The sequence below is a fragment of the Leptonotus elevatus genome, chromosome 6 (assembly GCF_054856555.1).
Source record: "Leptonotus elevatus isolate MCC_2025b chromosome 6, RoL_Lele_1.0, whole genome shotgun sequence".
NCBI classification, from domain to species: Eukaryota; Metazoa; Chordata; class Actinopteri; order Syngnathiformes; family Syngnathidae; genus Leptonotus; species Leptonotus elevatus.
The window spans coordinates 20,488,647-20,505,703 of record NC_141244.1 but is presented as its reverse complement, the minus strand read 5'-3'; the positions used below and the strand labels follow the sequence as shown (position 1 = coordinate 20,505,703).

The following is a 17,057-nucleotide window of genomic DNA, read 5'->3' as shown; positions in this document are numbered from 1 at the left end:
GAAATGCATCCAAAATATTACAAATCATAACAATGTTCATTATAAATGAAGTGCAGTTGTATATTATTTTTCGATGTCGCAAATACATATTATATGAATATTTACATATGTGTATAGTCACTTTATTATAGCGAGCAACAGCAGCACCATCTCACGAAATACAAATGCGCCCCCTCCTCCTTCCCCCAAAGCTTTTTAAAATGATAATTTCCCCATAATATATTTAGTTTCTAAAGACCAAAATATTTGTAATTACGTGATACAACACCACTGTTCAAATACATTTAACTCGTCACTTTATTAGGTACACCGTCTATTACAATACGAGAAATGCATCGCAAAGGCGTCTGCTTTTCAAACATAATATTTACTTCTTAGTCATTAGTGTGACCGAAATATTAAACAAGTATGAAACAGACCGTACAATAGTGTTAAATGTGTCTCGTTAAAAAAAAAAAATGCGGTTGGTTTCTCCCATTCAATTACATTGAATGGTGTACCTAATGAAGTGTCCTGACGAGAGTGCATTTCGAGAGGTTTTAAACGGTTGTATCCGAGATTTTGAAGTGGAAGATGAGAAGGAAGGACTTAACCTGAGATGGGGGTGGTTTGGGGGGGGGGGGTCTCCACCACCCGCCCACCCTGGAGAGAAAGGGTTAATTGGAGGAGGAATTTCATCGCACATCTGTCAGATTTTAAGGCCGCGGTGACGCACCGAGGGGAGGGGGGGGAGCGAGGAAGAGGAGGAGGAGGAGGAGAAAGAGTTGGTGCCGAGATCGATGAAGTGGCTGGCAGAGCGAAGAAGAAGAGGAGGAGGAGGAAGAGGAGGAGGAGGAAGAAGAAGATCTCGGCAGATAATGAAAGAAAAAGCGCCGCAGAGCTGCGAGACGAAAGCGGGCGAACGCGGATAAAAATTACGAGGGGAACAAGACAAAAAAAAAAGGAGCTAACGAAGGAATAAACGCACTTTTTTTTGTGTGTGGTGGAGAAGGAAAACAAAAAAACAAAAAAAAGCTTGACGGAGGTTTTAGGACCGTGCGTGTGCACGTCGCTCAGTGCAGGAGATGCTCGGCAGCAGCCGTGGACGCGCGCGCAAGGTAACGCACCATTTTCCGTTCTTTTTATAACTGCTTCTTTTTTCGATTTATTTGGTCAACATTTTACGTCTAACTACCAATACATATGATCACGATCCATATTTGAAGGGGGGTGGGGGGGGGGGGGCGAGATCGGTCCGAACGCGATTTGGACGCGGTCGTGTGAAACGCGCTTCATTTGTTGTTGGAATGCTGTTCGTTCGCAACACGGTGGGAGACTTGGTGGTCACAGCACGTCTGACTTGGGAGTTTTGAGGTTCGGGGTTCGAATCCTGCGTGGAGTCGCTTGTGTGGGGTTTTCTCCTCCCGATAACGGACAGTTGATGGTATAGTAAAGACTCCATAATTGTCCGTCGCGTGAGTGTGAATGCTCGTTTGTCTCTGCGTGTCCTCATGGATGGCAAAAGGGTTTTTGATGTCTCGAAACTGCCTGTCGGTGAAAATATGAGTGTGAATGGCGATTGGTCTAAAAGTGCCCAATTATTGAGTTCTATAGCGACTTCTCTCGCCAAAAGTCAGCAGGGATACTCCAGCTCACACTTGACTCTAAATTGTTCATATGTGAGTCTTTTTTTTTTTTTTTTTCATTGTTTACCTGCAATTTTCTGGTGTACCCTTGCGTCGCTGGCCAAAAGCCAACTGGGATTGGCTCCAGCTCACCTTTGACATGCATTTAACTATACATGAGAGTGAACGTTTGTTGGTATCTACGTGCCTTATAGTTAAGTTGGTGACCTGTCCAGGTGTGCCCCACTTCTCTCACCAAATGGCAGCACACCTGTGATCCTAAATTGCCCACAAACAACAGCAAAATTACTAAGAGACCGTATATTGATCATTTAAAACATTTAAAAAATAAAGCAAATAAATAAAAGTAGGTTACTAAAATTACTAAATGAAAAAAGATATATAATAATTAAAACCCCAATCAAAAGTATGGAAGAAGAGCACATTTTTAACTAGTATATAAAACATTTACACACATTGACTTCATTTCTATTAGCAGCTTATTCTATTAGTGTGCAGCATAACCGCCAAATGCAGCTTCACCATACTTGCTTTGAACTCTCGGCGCCACAAATTGATTCGAGTCTGCAGTTAAAAAAAGAAAGAAAAAAAAAAGGGCACATTAGGCTAACGGAGGACTTGAAATTGTTCATGGATGTGAATCTGAGTGTGGGTCAAAAATTGGACTTACCCGCTAACTTGGGTCAATTTGACCCAATTTTCGATGTTGTTTTGAACAGAAACCCCTTTTTTATTTTATTTTTTATAAAACAACCCAAAGCTGGGTTACTAGGCCAGTCCAATTTTCGACCCATCAGTTGCACCCCATTTCTCTCACCAAAAGTCTGCTGGGACAGGCTCCAGCTGACCTTTGACCCTAATGAGGGTGTTAGGCAGTGGTGTCCAAACTACGGCCCGGGGGGCATTTGCGGCCTGCCATCCATTTTTTTGTGGCATGCAACATTTACCCAAAAATTATTTTTGATATTTCAATTTTTTTTTTATGTGTTGAGAAGGCAGTATGAGAAGTGTCGCTGTTGCAAAAGAGGGGGGGATGTGAATAATGGGAGCTACCATGACTACTAATAATAAACACAAATAAATTTACAGCTAAAATATCAACAGGATGTCTTTTTATAACAGAGGAGAAATAAAATCATTTACTCCCGGATCGAAAAAAGTTTTCCTCCATTTTCTGTTTAGTGTCAAGGTCCGATTTGTGAACATATCACATTAAGTTAACAGTTGTCAAGTCTGGTCGTCTTACGACAGGTTGCTTTTGTTTTGCTTCTGATTGTGGAGAATTGATTCAGCTGCTGCTCAGTAGAGGGGCGGTTCAATTCTAGGAGGACACAGGGGCGCAGGCCACCCCAAAATCAAAACAATTCCTAAGCCTTATTACCTTTAGCATTAGCGATTTTTCAAAATGATGTAAGAATGATAAAAAAACATCTGGAACACGGTTTGGCTTTTTGCAGTCCATAACTGTCTTGTTGTCTCATGCAGGCACAAAAGAACGCTTGAAGAAGAAGAAGAAAAAGAAGCGGGTCTTCCTGTGGGTGGCGTGGGTGTGCGAGGAAGTACTTAACGGCGTTCACATCATTCATTAGCCGCCGCAAATCAATACATTCCGGCTCATCGATAAATCCATCCGGGATGGACGGGAGTCTGGGTGAGATGTCGCTGCACGGCCACGCCGAGCTGCACTCGCGGGACCTCTCGGCCGCCTTCCCCCGACCCCCCCTGGGCCCCGGCCCCACTCTGGAACATGAGCCGCGGGCCCCTCCGCCGGCCTTCGAGCACTCCATGTCGGCGCTGGGCTACAGCGGCGACTCCCCGTCCGGGTCGGGCAGCACCTACACCACGCTGACCCCCTTGCAGCCCTTTGATGACAAGTTCCACCATCACCACCATCATCATCACCCATGCCTCCCCGTCAGTAACGTCATCGGGAGTTTCACGCTGATGCGAGAGGAGCGAGCCGGCATCCCCGCCAACTTCTACAACCCCTACGCCAAAGATCTCGCCATGAGCCAGAGTCTGACGCCGCCGTCCTCGGGTCTGGGGTCCATGCATGGCTACGGGAGTCCCAATGGCGGCGGCGGCGGCGGGGGCGCCGGACAGATGCTCCACGGTGGCTACGACGTCCACAGCGGGAGCCTCTTCTGCAGGACCTCGGATTTTGGTCGAGAGATGTCGCCCCCGGGATTGGGCGCCGGCGACATGTCCATGGGGCACCAGCTAAACAAAATGGACGTGGCGGGTCACCACCCTCACATCTACAGCCAGCACTACCAGGCGCACCATCACCCCAGCCAGCAGGCCACCAAGATCGTGGACCACCTGCACTCCTTGTCGTCCTCCCCGGGGGACGACGGGTCCCCGGGGGGCGGCGGCGGCGAGGAGATCAACACCCGCGACGTGGCCCAGAGGATCATCACGGAGTTGAAGCGCTACAGCATCCCGCAGGCCATCTTCGCCGAGCGCATCCTGTGCCGCTCGCAAGGGACGCTCTCCGACCTCCTGAGGAACCCCAAACCCTGGGCCAAGCTCAAGTCCGGACGCGAGACCTTCAAGAGGATGTCCCGATGGCTGCAGGAGCCCGAGTTCCAGAGAATGGCCTCACTCCGGCTGGAGGGTAAGAACATGCACACGCACTTGCAAAAACGTGGAATGACGTCCCCGTGCAGGAATATATTCCATATGAAATGATGTTCCAAATACTGTAGAAGGAGGCTCCAATTAGAATGTTGTTCCCGGTGGATGATATTCCTCATGGAATAATGTTCAGAATTACAAAAAATGCTCCTCATGGAATTTTGTTCCCCATGGAATGCGGTTCCTCATGCAATAAAGTTCCAAACGGAAAGTCGCCCTAGTAGAATGTTGTTCCACATAGAATGTTGTTCCTTGTGGAATAAAGTTCAGAATAGAAAAATGCTACTGGTAGAATGATGTTCCTCATAAAACCTTTTTTCTTGTTGTTCCTTGAGAATGATGACCCTTACTGAATGTTGTTCCTCATAGAATAAATGTCGGAATACAAAAACACTCCTGGTAGAACCTTGTTCCTCGTAGTTGTTGTTCCTCATAGAATGATGTTCCTTATGGAATAAAGTACAGAATAAAAAAGATACCCCTGGTAGAATGTTGTTCCTCATAGAACATTGTTCCACATGAAGTTCCTTGTAGAAGGACGTTCCTCGTGGAATAAAGTATCAAACAGAAAGATGCCCATGGTAGAATGTTGTTCCTCAAGTTGTTCCACGTAGAATGATGTTCCTTGTGGAATGTAGTTCCTTGATGAATGATGTTCCACATTTAATGTTGTTGCTCTTGGAATGACGTTTCCAATGGAAAAAAGTACCAAATAGAAGGATGTCCCTGGTAGAATGATGTTCCTCAAAATATGCCTTTCCTCATAGAATGTTGATCCACATACAACGGTGTTTCTTCTGAAGGAACAAATTGTGAAGGGTATGCGTGTTTGTAGATGTGCTATGAGACTACAAAAGACTACAAAACGACTGATTGTGTGTGTGTGTGTGTTACACACTTTTTTTCCGAGCCAAACCAAATCTGCTCAGGAGACTTCATCTATCAAAAGTCTGGGGAAAAAAATTAAAGCCACAACATTACCGTATGTAGCGCTTGGCACTTTTGGTCCCCAGCTTGGGCAATGGGGGGGGGGGGGGGGGTGTCATGGCCGGGGGGCCAGGCTCTTAGTGGCGGTGGGGCTGTTGTTGTTTTTCCCTCCTGGCCGACCCCGCTTTTGTTTAATTACAAGCGTGTATTGATTACCATGGGAAAGAGCAGCTTGCCTCGGCCGCCATTTCCAGACGGAAATTAGCATTCCGGGGAACGCTTCTCCTTCCCCGCTTCCCGCCGATGTTGTTTCGTCAAATAAGCGTTTATCTGCAGAGACGTTTGTCCAAACACGTCTCAGCGGCGATCTCGGGATTTAGCTGAGGCCGAATTATAGATGGGACGACGCCCTCGAGTGTTTGGAGGAGGCCATCGGGACGGCCACTCCAAGTGGAAGACGTGGGGATCAGCAGGCGAGGAAAATGCGTAATGAGGGCTGGCCAAAGTGCGGCATGGGCGCCATTTGCGGCCTAGCATACTTTCTTTTATTGGCCCCAAGTATATTTGACTCAAGCTGTACTAGGAAATGTTTAAAAACAAAACAGTTGTGTTAAGTTTACATGCAAATTGATTTATTTTATAAGTTAAATAGTTCCAAACTGTACTTCTGTGGTCATTCTTCCACATACCACGAGCGGCCAATAATGAGCTCATTTGCATATTGCGATTTGCAAGCGCAAATACACACGACTGTTGTTTTTATGCAGTCGTGCGGCCCCGCAAGAGTTAACCAGCCTGGCCGAGTGAGCGGCTCACATTTAATCAATAATTTCTATCAGCCGCTGGCCCACAAAGCAATGGGCAGAAGGGGGTGGGGCGGGAGTGGGGGGGGGGCAACTGCGGGGGGAGGCCAGAGCCACCCTGAGGTGGGGGGAAGGGATTGGGGGGAGGCGCTAAAGGGCTCTCCATCACGTTTGCGCAACAAGAGACGCAGCGTACATCACGATTAGCGGCTGTTCCCACCATCATAAGACGCCCGGGGGGGGGGATATTTATGTCAGCCCGCTACCGCCGATTTATAGCACGCCGATTGTGAGCCTCTTACGCGCCATTACAGTGCTAGCAAGCATTTACTTAATGGCCGCCAGGGCCAGGACGAACCCCCCCCCACCCCAGCAGATCTCGGACCCCCATGCCGGATCCAGCAGCAGGCCGTAAATTCTCCTTGCACGCTAACTAGCTATCGCTATTGTGCTGCAGTTTTCATTACTGTATGAAACAGGCCAACCTTCTTCTGCGTGACTGAGCAGCATATACTGTAGTCGTGCTGACAAAAAAAAAAAGAAGAGTTTCACATCTACTGTATGGAAGTGCTACACTGGAAAAAAAAAAACTCAACTTGTGGCCTAAAACAGTAATTGCTAATATAAATTACTGACATTTGTGGCAATGAAGTTATTTAGTGCAACAAAGCAAGCAAGTTGATTTCACTTAAATCTTTAAGTTGGGGTTCAATAAATTGGGAGAGCCGTTCTGTAAACTCGTTTCTTTCAATGTCAAAACTTCAAACTTATTGCATGACTTAAAATGTTATCCAAGTTTGCAGCCTTGAAATTTTGAGTTTACTCAATGTTTTTTTTCAGTGTGTATGCATATTTATACTTACTACTACAAATGACTATTTTAATTCATTTACCACCTATAAAATGACATTAAACACTGCTGTGAATAATAATTTGTCACTGCATTGGAACAAAATTTTGTGTTCAATTTTATATTTTCGAGAAAAAAAATACTGTTGGAAATACATTTGGGGTCGCCATCCACACATTCCACTGTAGTATCTTTGACTTTGAATGTGTATAGCTTTAAAAGGCGGGGCCTGGCCTGGTGAGTGACGTGGGTGCCAGCAGATTGACAGTTAAAAGGCATACAAAATATACAAAAATAATAATACAAAAAAAAATTTAATACAAAAAATACATTGGGAGGTTTGATTACATAAGAGTTGGTTCCATTTCGTATACTAGTTACAAAAATCCGAAATAAATCATTTGCATAATAATTTGGATCACAGTGTGATGAATATGTTACTGAATGTGTTATATGCAGTTTGAACTTTTGCTTAAAAAAACGTAAACATTTTAAAGTAAATATACTGCAAAAGGTAAAAACGATAAATAAATAAAAAGAATGCTTACAAATGTTTTTAACTGAAAAGTTAAACAACGGCGCCAAGTTACACCCTTTGAGAATCATTGCGCTATAGCAACGACTGTTTCATGTTAGTGACACTGATGTTATAGCGAGTGTGTTATTGTAGTAAATATTTTTATTTGCGTGAGTGTGTCAGTTCAGTGAAAACGTTACTGCAGTAAACGCATTATTACAGCAGCTAGTAAAAGTATTGACGAGGACATTTTGTGAAAAAAGATATTGCTTGTGAACAAGAGAATTCCAGCGTGCTTGTCCTGGTAATAATATGATTGTCACACTGCCATAATGTCACGTTATTGACATTGTGTGATCGGCAGCGAGTGCGTCGCGTCGCTTCATCATCGCTAGCGCGTCGACTAGTCTCGTCGTGGAGACGAGCTTTAAAATGTCCGAAGGTTGTTGCGGTGTCGGCGGGGAGAAAAATGGAGAACGAGGAGGCGGCGGCGCTGAGGTCACGCTCGTTTCCCGACTAATGACCAAGAAACCTGGAATGAGATGTTTGGGGATGACGAAATGGAAGCCGATCAATTCAGGGTGTTTCATTTATTTAATGTAGCGCTTGTGTGGCTTGTGTGTGTGTGTGTGCGCGTGTTTGAAGGTCACACTGAGCTGATATCTCCGGCCAATTGCCACCGACATTCCTCAAAGACTGGAATTAAGAATAAAATATTTTCACTTCTTCATCTTCAAAACGGGATGAACAACTGATGTTTTTTTTGTTTTTTTTAACAATACAGTCTCAATATTTATTATAAACATAAACAATACATTAAGTCAAATAAGGAAGCACTGTGACATGTCACCGGTTCATTGTCGTGTTTGTTCTGCACATGAGCTAATGTGACTGCAGTCGCATGCAGCACGTCGTGTAGAAATAAGTTTGAGACGATTGCAGCGAACCAGAAAGAGAGAAAAGATGAAGAATATTCAAAGTTTAGGATCATTTCACAAGTGAGACGTACCGGTACATATGATGCGCTAATTGAATATAGCCACACCTGGTTGGAACGTCAAGACACAGCCGCTAGTGCACGTTCACTTATATTATCGAACAAATGGTGAGAAAACAAACAAGTAATAATTAGGAAAATATAGTCACAAAACACACAGGCTGGCTAACGGGTTAGCCATTTACAGTAACTCTCAATCTGCTGACACCCACGTCACTCACCAGGCCCCGCTTTTAAAGCTATATACATTCAAAGTCACAGATACTGCAGTAAAATGTGTGGGTGGCGACCCCAAGTGGACAAAATAAAATTAAAGCATTAACTAATTAATTCATCACAAAAAAAATAGCGCATTAATGATGTATTAACACAGATTAATCACACTATTAATTTTGACCGCAGTTGATCTTTTAGCTGACAACGGATGGCTACGTTAAAGATAGCTCAGGTTGTGTTTGCGCAATAAACATAATAACATGCATTAAAGTAAAACATTTAATAAATCTTTGCATATGAAAATCAGAATATTTGTTCATGTCAAACTATTGGGGTCATTTAATTAACGGATTAGAAAAAGAGGAAGATGAGCATGTGCATTAAATATTTTTGAAGACATCATTAAATGTAACAGGTGCTCTTTAAATTTGGCGGGCAAAAAAATGATAAAAAAAAGGCTTTTTAATTAAGTGATTAATCAAAATTCTCAAATGTGATTAATCTGATTTAAAAATGTAATCGTTTGACAACTCTAATAAAATTCAACCTGAGCCTCACATGTACGTGATTGTGTATATAATAATGCAAAATCCATTTATATTGGCTTACTCAGTTAATCGATGCAATAATCATTAGAATATTCGATCCTAATAATATTCAATTACAGCCCTAAACCTATTACGGCAGTGACTGTGTAGTGGACGTATTGGGGCTGCAACAAACGATTATTTTACTAATCGATTATTCTGTTGATTAATCGATGAACCAGACAGTTTAAAAGAGTTTCAATTTCCATCCCTTTATTCAAAAACAGTACATTATTTCAAGTTGACAGTGCAGATAATGCAGAAACATAAATTACGGTTTAATTTCCGGTTTGGTTTTTAACCTGGCAAGAAAATATGCAAGAATGGATGTCAGAAAAATGAATGTTGAGAAGCAGACATTTTAAAGATTTGGAGAATTTTAAATGAAGAAACTGATGATCAAAATAATTCAATTTCAATGATTCAAAGAAGGTGTTACCGTAGCAACGTGTGATCCCATTGAATGTATTGGTGAGACGGATCGGTTAGCATGTCACTGAAGGCATGCGAGTGCCCGTCAGAATTCTTCTGGAAGCTGCCGATGCCTTCACTGACTGACGCAAGTTGCTGATTCGTCTCTTTCGGGGCATCCGGTTTGCCGACCTCAGCGCTTCCCCTTCGGACAAATCCACTTTCTCCGCACTTAATCCATTTGTCCTGGTTAGCCGACTGCACTTTTTGTTTTAATTTGTCTCGCCGTTGCGTTTCCCCCGCGCAGCCTGCAAGAGGAAGGAGCAGGAGCAGAGCAAACTGGAGCGGAACCAGGGGCCCAAGCGCACCCGGCTGGTGTTCACCGACCTCCAACGCCGCACGCTGCTGGCCATCTTCCGGGAGAACCACCGGCCCACCAAAGACCTGCAGGTGACCATCTCGCAGCAGCTGGGCTTGGAGCTTTCCACCGTCAGCAACTTCTTCATGAACGCACGCCGCCGCAACCTCAGCAAGTGGAGCGACGAGGGCCGCCCGTCCTCCACCGGGTCCTCGGGATCCAGCGCCTCGTCCTCGGCGGTGTCCTGCAGCACGGCGTGATGGCGGCGGCGAGGGGATACGGGGCCGAGTCTGAGCAGGGACCGGCCCAGATGAAACGTCCGGAAGCAGCCGTGAGCCACCATTTCAAACCAAAGCGTGGGGCGGGCGCCCTGGGGCGGGGTAAGAGGGCGCCAGGGTGATATGAGCGCGGGGCGGGCGGTCCCGCTTCTACAGTGGTACCTCGACTTTACAGTGACACGACTTGATTCTTTTTTTTTTTGCCGATTTTGAAAATTGCTGATGCACTTTATTGAACGGGACAAAAAGTCAAACACTCAAACATGAAAACACTCGCAAGGAGCGTTGAGAAGATGTTAGCACACTCTAAAAAGAGAATTGTTGAACCATTTTTAAAAAATTGCTTCAATTGTTAACACACGATTGAATTAAGTTAATCCAAAGTGATTACATTAAGTTTAATCATTAATCATTACTATTCACCTGAGTTAAGTTAATCCAAAATGACTCCAATCCAAAGTATTAAGTTTAATGAACTCATAATTGATTAAACTTAATATATTCACTTTTAATTTAATTCAATCGTGTGTTACCAATTGAAGCGATTATTTTTTTTAAGTTGGTCAACAATTTTAAATTGGTTCAACAATTCTCTTTTTACAGTGTAGAGCAACTATGTGACTAGCTCCTGTCACTGACTTGGCCACGCCCCCTTAAAGGCATACAAAACACTTTCTCGAACCGAAATGCGAACACTTGCATAGAGCATGGAAAAGATACAAACATGCAGACTAACAGAGGTGGCAAATCAAGGTCCAAAAAGTAAAAACCCTACCACAATTTGGCTTAAACCAAAAGGTGCTAGCTAGATAGCTCCCTAGCTACTCGGTTACCTGCTAGGGAGCTAGCTAGCTAGCACAAGGGGCTAAAGCTAAACTGTGGCAGTTTTTTTTAATTTTCTGGACCTGGATTTGCCACCTCTGCTAACTATGTGACTGCAGCTCTTGATCTCACCCATTTGGCCACGCCCCTTAGAGGCACACAACTCAATATGTGTGACTTTCAGCTCAGTTAAACATTTTAATACCAGTTTTTAAATGACAGAATTACAAAATGAGAACACTCAATGAGCATGGGGAATACACTCACACGTCTCTAACTAAGCCACACCCCTTATAGGAACACATCAACTCCCAAACACTTAAATGTGTATGTTAAATTCTTTCCATTCTATTTTGTTATGTTTTTATATTTATATTTGACATCACAGTGCAATTTTCTTTCTTAAAAATACGTGAGAAAAAAATGGTGGCGTTTTTTTTTCTTCTCAAAACGGAAAATCAATTTCGAGGTACCACTGTACATCTTTTTCCATGACGCCATCTTGTTGGCTCCTCGTAATGGGAGCGTGTCGGCGGGAGGTTCCACCAATCAGGAGCAAGCATACTTTTGGTGCACCTCCGCCTCCTCGCCCGCTCCTGACCAATCGGGAGCTGCCGTTCGCTCACTTGTGCTGAGCGCGCTCTCTTTCTCCCATGTGTGACTTTACCCGAATCAGAGCCCCCCCCCACCACCCCCATTTCGTTAGTTATCTCCCACCTTTCCTCGAGAATCATGGCGAACAAGGAGGATGAGGAGTTCATGTATTTGATTTAGTTTTTTGAAAGCATGTGTTTCCATGGCGATGGCTCCCAGGACTTGGCGAGCCTGGAATCATCTTGAGGCCTCGGTAGCGTCTTCGACTCGCAGCTGTCAATCATTCCCAGTAACAGGAGACCACCCCCCCCCCCCCCGACCCCCCCACCCCACCATTCCTTGGCCTTGACTGAATCACAAAGGCGAGGACAGAATCCATCCATTTTGGCTCCCTAAGCAAACAAAGACCATTCAAGGTCTTTTGGGGGAAACGTCAGGGGCTCCTCACACTTTCTGTTTGCCACACACAACATTCTTTTTTTTTTCTTCTTTTTTTTCTAACACCGAAGGAATGTGATTCTTTCCGACGTTTTTTTTGTACAGATGTCAAGCACACGCCGGTGGTTTTGGTCCCGCGAAGGAAACGGCTTTGACTCGCCTCCCTTTTGGGCCAACTGACCCCATTCGCTCTATTTATCTTTGTCTATTTATTGTTTTAGTTGATTTAATTTATTTGCCTATTTATTGACGCCAACTATACGACGTACGTGTTTATTTATGATGTCTGTGTTTTGATCTGATGGGCACTTTTAGCTGTAGAATCCCATCGTAATACCAAAGATGAACTTTGCCTCCCTGAATGTACGGCTCGAACCCCGACCCCTGACCCCTCGATTTCCTAGATCCCCGCCCCTCCCCGTGATGTTACTTCCAGTATCTTCACGGACCCCCGTTTCTTTGTGTGTGTGCTCAGCTCTTATAGGCCAAAGCTTCTTTGAATGTCGTGATATGAATAATGAATATTGATAATATTGATGATGACAATAATAGCAGGTGATGAGGTGGGGGCCCATCTCTGGCTAGGGACCCTCCCCTCCACCTTCCATGTGCGTCTTCAAGGTCACATGCTCGTGTCCCCCGGGGGTCCTGCATGCTTGTGATCCCCCCCCCCACCCCCTTTCACCTCACTTGTGTCCCACTCTTGTCCTCATCCGCGTCCTTTTGCTGCCCACAGAAGTCTCAGTTCCAAACGGGGTCCCTCGGGGGGGCTCGGAAGATCCTTCAAAAGCTGTCATCCTTTAGGGAGGAACTTCCTGGGTACTTTCTTTGTGGTTGCGCCAGGGAAGGTCTTTCTTTTGTTGACAGTCTAGTTGTAGGCCACATTCAGCGGATCGTTTTCATTTTGTTTTTTTGGACTTTCGGAAGACCAAAGTTAAAGTAATTCGACAAAATTCGCTTGAAACTCATCAAATGTGTTTTTACATGCACAGTGAACCACCATCAGCCCCCCCCCCCAAAGGTTTATAAAGCACTACTTTTGTCTAAATGAAGCTCCTAAACCATCTTCAACATAGTTCATTGGCACCAGGATTCCACAAGATGGCAGCAAAGATTTAATTTTGGTGCTTTGGACAAAGTACAAAAAATGAACAGGTGATTGAATTTTTTTTTTCAAATAGCAGAGAGACAAAAAAAAACAAATGTGCGAATATGCCGGTGTTCACTGTACAAATCTACAATTTATTCTGAAATATGCAGGTTTGAGGTGCCCACTTCCTGGTTCTTCTTCCTGGTTCTGCAACTTCCAGGAAAAAGCTTTATCTTCTTCTACTTTATACCACCTCAATACAAATTCTAACAGTTTTTGGCCTTTAGTCCTCAACTAGGCCTTTTTTTTTTGGTGCTTACAGACTGAGATTGGGGTGGGGGGGAAGCAAGTTGAAGATGTTTCAAAACTCTGTCTTCAGTTTGTCTTTGGACAAAATTCAACTTAGAGCCCAAAAAATTACAATGTCCTAAGATTTTTAGGTACGTTTTTATTTAATTTTATTTTTTTACCCGGCATCTCGGTAAATCTGGTTTTCTCACAAATATATCTTTTTATTTTATTTTATGTATTTATCTTATTTTCTACCAAGTCTCCAAGGGTTCCTGGAATCAGGAGATTACACTATCCTCAATGGAAAGTCATTTTGAGCATTTATTTGATATCCTTGATATCCATGTACTAGTAAGGCAATTCAGTGCACTGGTGGTTTACTATTAAGGTTTAATTGTATACAAGTAGGCCAAAAGTGGCACCAGTAGTAGGAAAAACCTTAATAGTGACACCCAGTTGTTCTAACCAGGGGCCAAAGTTGTTCTACTCGTGCACTAATCTGGGTTAATGGTTAGGACAAAGAGTGCACTAGTACATGGACCTTACCAGGGACGCACTAGGCCCCAAATTCACCCAGTTGGCGTGAGTGAAGGTCAAAATGTATGGTTAAATTGCATGGTGGTGGTTTTCCCAACAAATTTGATATTTGTAAACAAAGTGGGGCACTCTGTGAGCCTTAAAAGGCTCAGGCCTTTTAAGAAAGACAAAACAAAAAAAGACAGCTGGACAAGGTTGGCCAGGTCAGCCTGGAACGGTCTGGCCGGTCGGGAGTTGTCCCGAATTACCAAATATCAAGGAAGCGGAATAAATGCTCAAAAGTCTTTCTCTACTCCTCATATGGTTGTCTTAGCTTTGCGAAAATACCAAAGATTGCGTCCGTTTCCCAGCCCGCTTGCGCGTCTCTGCGGACCAGCAGGCTTCACTGCGTGCACTTGACGGACGAGTGGGCGGGGGAGGGGGAGATTGGGAGGCCTTGAAGGAGGCCATTGACTTTTCTAGTAGACTTCAAAGGAGTCCTTCTCTGCCGGTATTTGCTCGGGTGTACGCTCTCGGACAAACCGGCGGGCTTTGGCGAGGGCGTGGGGGGTGGGCAGCGGAGGGGGATGGGGGGCGGGGGGGCTTTAGATGATGATGGTGGGAGGGGCACTTGTTTAAAGTTTAATGTGAAACAATTGTAAGCATGATCTAAGGTCGGACGGGGCGGTGAACCTTTTCAAGAATAAAGGCAGTAAGGCATTCAATCCGGTGGGCTGCCGATGCACATTCGAACCCCCCGGCACCCCCTGGAGGACGCAAAAAAAAAAAAAAACCTCTTTCAGGGTCAAAGGGGGGAAGAGCAAAAAACTAAATAAATAACCAAAGATTGAAGACGTTAGCTGCTGCTAATGCATGGAGCACTCAGAGGATTGATGAAGCACCACGAGATAGGTTGTTAGGGAATGCTGAAGAGCAGATATTGCACCAAAATTCTTGACATTTGATTTTTATATTTTTTCCCAGCTGGGTTGTTTTTGACAGACAAGTCACTTATTCACACCAATCCAGTATTAAAATAGTCACAAAATTCAGTACATTTTGTTAGACATGTCAAATCATTTATCAAAAGGCTATAATGTACTATGTGAAAGTGCTACAATGGTGCCAAAATAGCAAGAGCAGCATAATGATCAATAATAAGATTGATGCATTCTATAACTAACCTACTAAATAAGGTGTGTATAATTAAAAACATGAAATAGGTAAACTACATTTACACGTCAAAAAGTAGCAGCTTCATTCAAGTGCTATCAATAATAGAAATTCAAACAATAATTCTGTGCAAAAAAAACGTATAAACTGTAATGTATAAAATAACACTTAGTAACAGTGAATAATCAACACCATCAGTACTTCATTGGTTGACTTTGTACTACCAATTGAGAAATGTAGCATGAAAGCAAATGCATGTAACATGTACAGGAGCGGCTAATGCTAAATGCTAAGTCTAGACTCACCAATTAGGCTTTTCCAATACGACGGTTTCACTCAACGCGGTCCAGCACTGGCAGTTGGCTCTACAAAGTTAACAAGTAGGCATTTATGTCATCAGAGCAGCGCTATTTAGGGTGAAAGCAGTGTATAAACCTACCTTGAGCAGCAAATATTCTTTCCCGCAACTTCTTTGGCCTGTCAACGTCCGCATAACCACACATCTGCACTCTGATTGGAGCGCTGAAGTCACATGACCTAGCGAACCAGCGCGCAAGTATGTCAAAGATAGATAACAAGGCAAGAGCATACACTCCTATGACAGGTTGGGTTTGGTACATGCATTACAATTCCGCCTTTGTCCCGCTATGAAAACCGGACATTTCCATAAAAAATTTTTTTTTAAATCCCGCTTGATGCCCGAATAGGAATGTAAAAAAAAAAAGTGCGACAAAAACGGCCGTTTGGTCACCCGAACTCACCTGTCCACATTTCTCAACCTATTCAAACTATTCAATGTCAATATTTTGACTCCATTCGAGCCATCTAGAGGAACTTTCCCCAAATTCCCACATTTTTCAGTAGTCCACGTTTTCATGACAACATTCTCAAAGTAATAGAGGTATTTTACATATTTCCACATTTCCAAATATATTAAACTAATTCCAATTCAAAACTGTTCATGTTACCCAAGATATCTTGAGAAATAGTTTGCACAGTCACGAAATTCCAAAAGTATTGTAAAAGTCGTCCGAAAGCTGCACGTTTTTACCATCTCCCAGCCCCCCACTGCAAACGGTGGCAAACAGACCGCACAGGTACCCTCTGCTGGTGGTTTGGATCATTACAACTCAAGAGCTTGCAATTTAAAGGGCTGGTGTATCAGAACCATATCAAACGCTCCCAATAAAAAAACAAACGATATAACACTACTTTAGCACTGACTGTTATGAAATGGACGACTGAAGTCGTTCTTGGCAATTAATCAGATGTACCAAAATGTACCTCTATTTTTTAAAAGTATTACATTCAGAATGTTTAAATGTATGAATTTCAGTTTGGTATCAGCTCTTCAGCATTCACTTGCAGTTTCTACAGAAATTGTGTTTTGATCATGACATTAACAAGACAGTATTATCGTGTTGAAGTGGAACTGAGACATTTACTCTTTTGACTGTGTCACCCCCCCCCCCCCCACAACCCCCACTTCCTTTTGTGTACATGAAGACTTGACCATCTACCTCAATTGTGTGAGAAGAATATTCCTTAACCAAAGAATTCCATGCTGTCAGGGTGTCTGTCTGTCCGTCTCATCCGTCTCTTCTTCTACTACTTCAATGCTTTATGTCCCCCCCCCCCAAAAAAAAACAAAAAAACAAAAAACAAAGCTGGAATCAATCCGTAGCGGCGCCCGAGTGGGCCCGCGTCCAGCCAAAGCTTCCGTCCCGTCCATCCGTGTTCTGTGTGTAAATAAATTCCTTGTCAAGACCAAAAATAAAAAAAAAGGAGGTGACAATCCAAGCAAGGAGGTTCTTGCTGTAATCAACGTTGCCTGTTCCTTGTTTTCCCAAAAAGCCGGAATCGCGGGACTTTTCCTCACAAAGTCATCCCAGAATCAAACTAGGAGACAGAAGCTATTTTTCCACGT

At 43.8% G+C, this 17,057-nt stretch overlaps 1 protein-coding gene and 1 long non-coding RNA gene across 2 annotated transcripts; one reads left to right on the top strand and one right to left on the bottom strand.

Moving 5' to 3' along the window:
* Window positions 1-791: 791 nt before the first annotated feature.
* onecutl (one cut domain, family member, like) lies at window positions 792-10,966 on the top strand. The gene is made up of 3 exons (XM_086079042.1): window positions 792-1,097; window positions 3,111-4,242; window positions 9,878-10,966. Exons 2-3 carry the CDS (start codon window positions 3,261-3,263, stop codon window positions 10,186-10,188), a joined length of 1,293 nt encoding a protein of 430 aa, XP_085935168.1. The 5' UTR covers window positions 792-1,097; window positions 3,111-3,260; the 3' UTR covers window positions 10,189-10,966.
* A 1,543-nt stretch (window positions 10,967-12,509) lies between these two features.
* On the bottom strand, window positions 12,510-15,631 carry LOC147172652 (uncharacterized). The gene is made up of 3 exons (XR_015095413.1): window positions 15,570-15,631; window positions 15,436-15,495; window positions 12,510-14,724 (listed from the first exon to the last, which is right to left on the bottom strand). It is a non-coding gene; the product is annotated as an uncharacterized LOC147172652 (long non-coding RNA).
* Window positions 15,632-17,057: the final 1,426 nt, after the last annotated feature.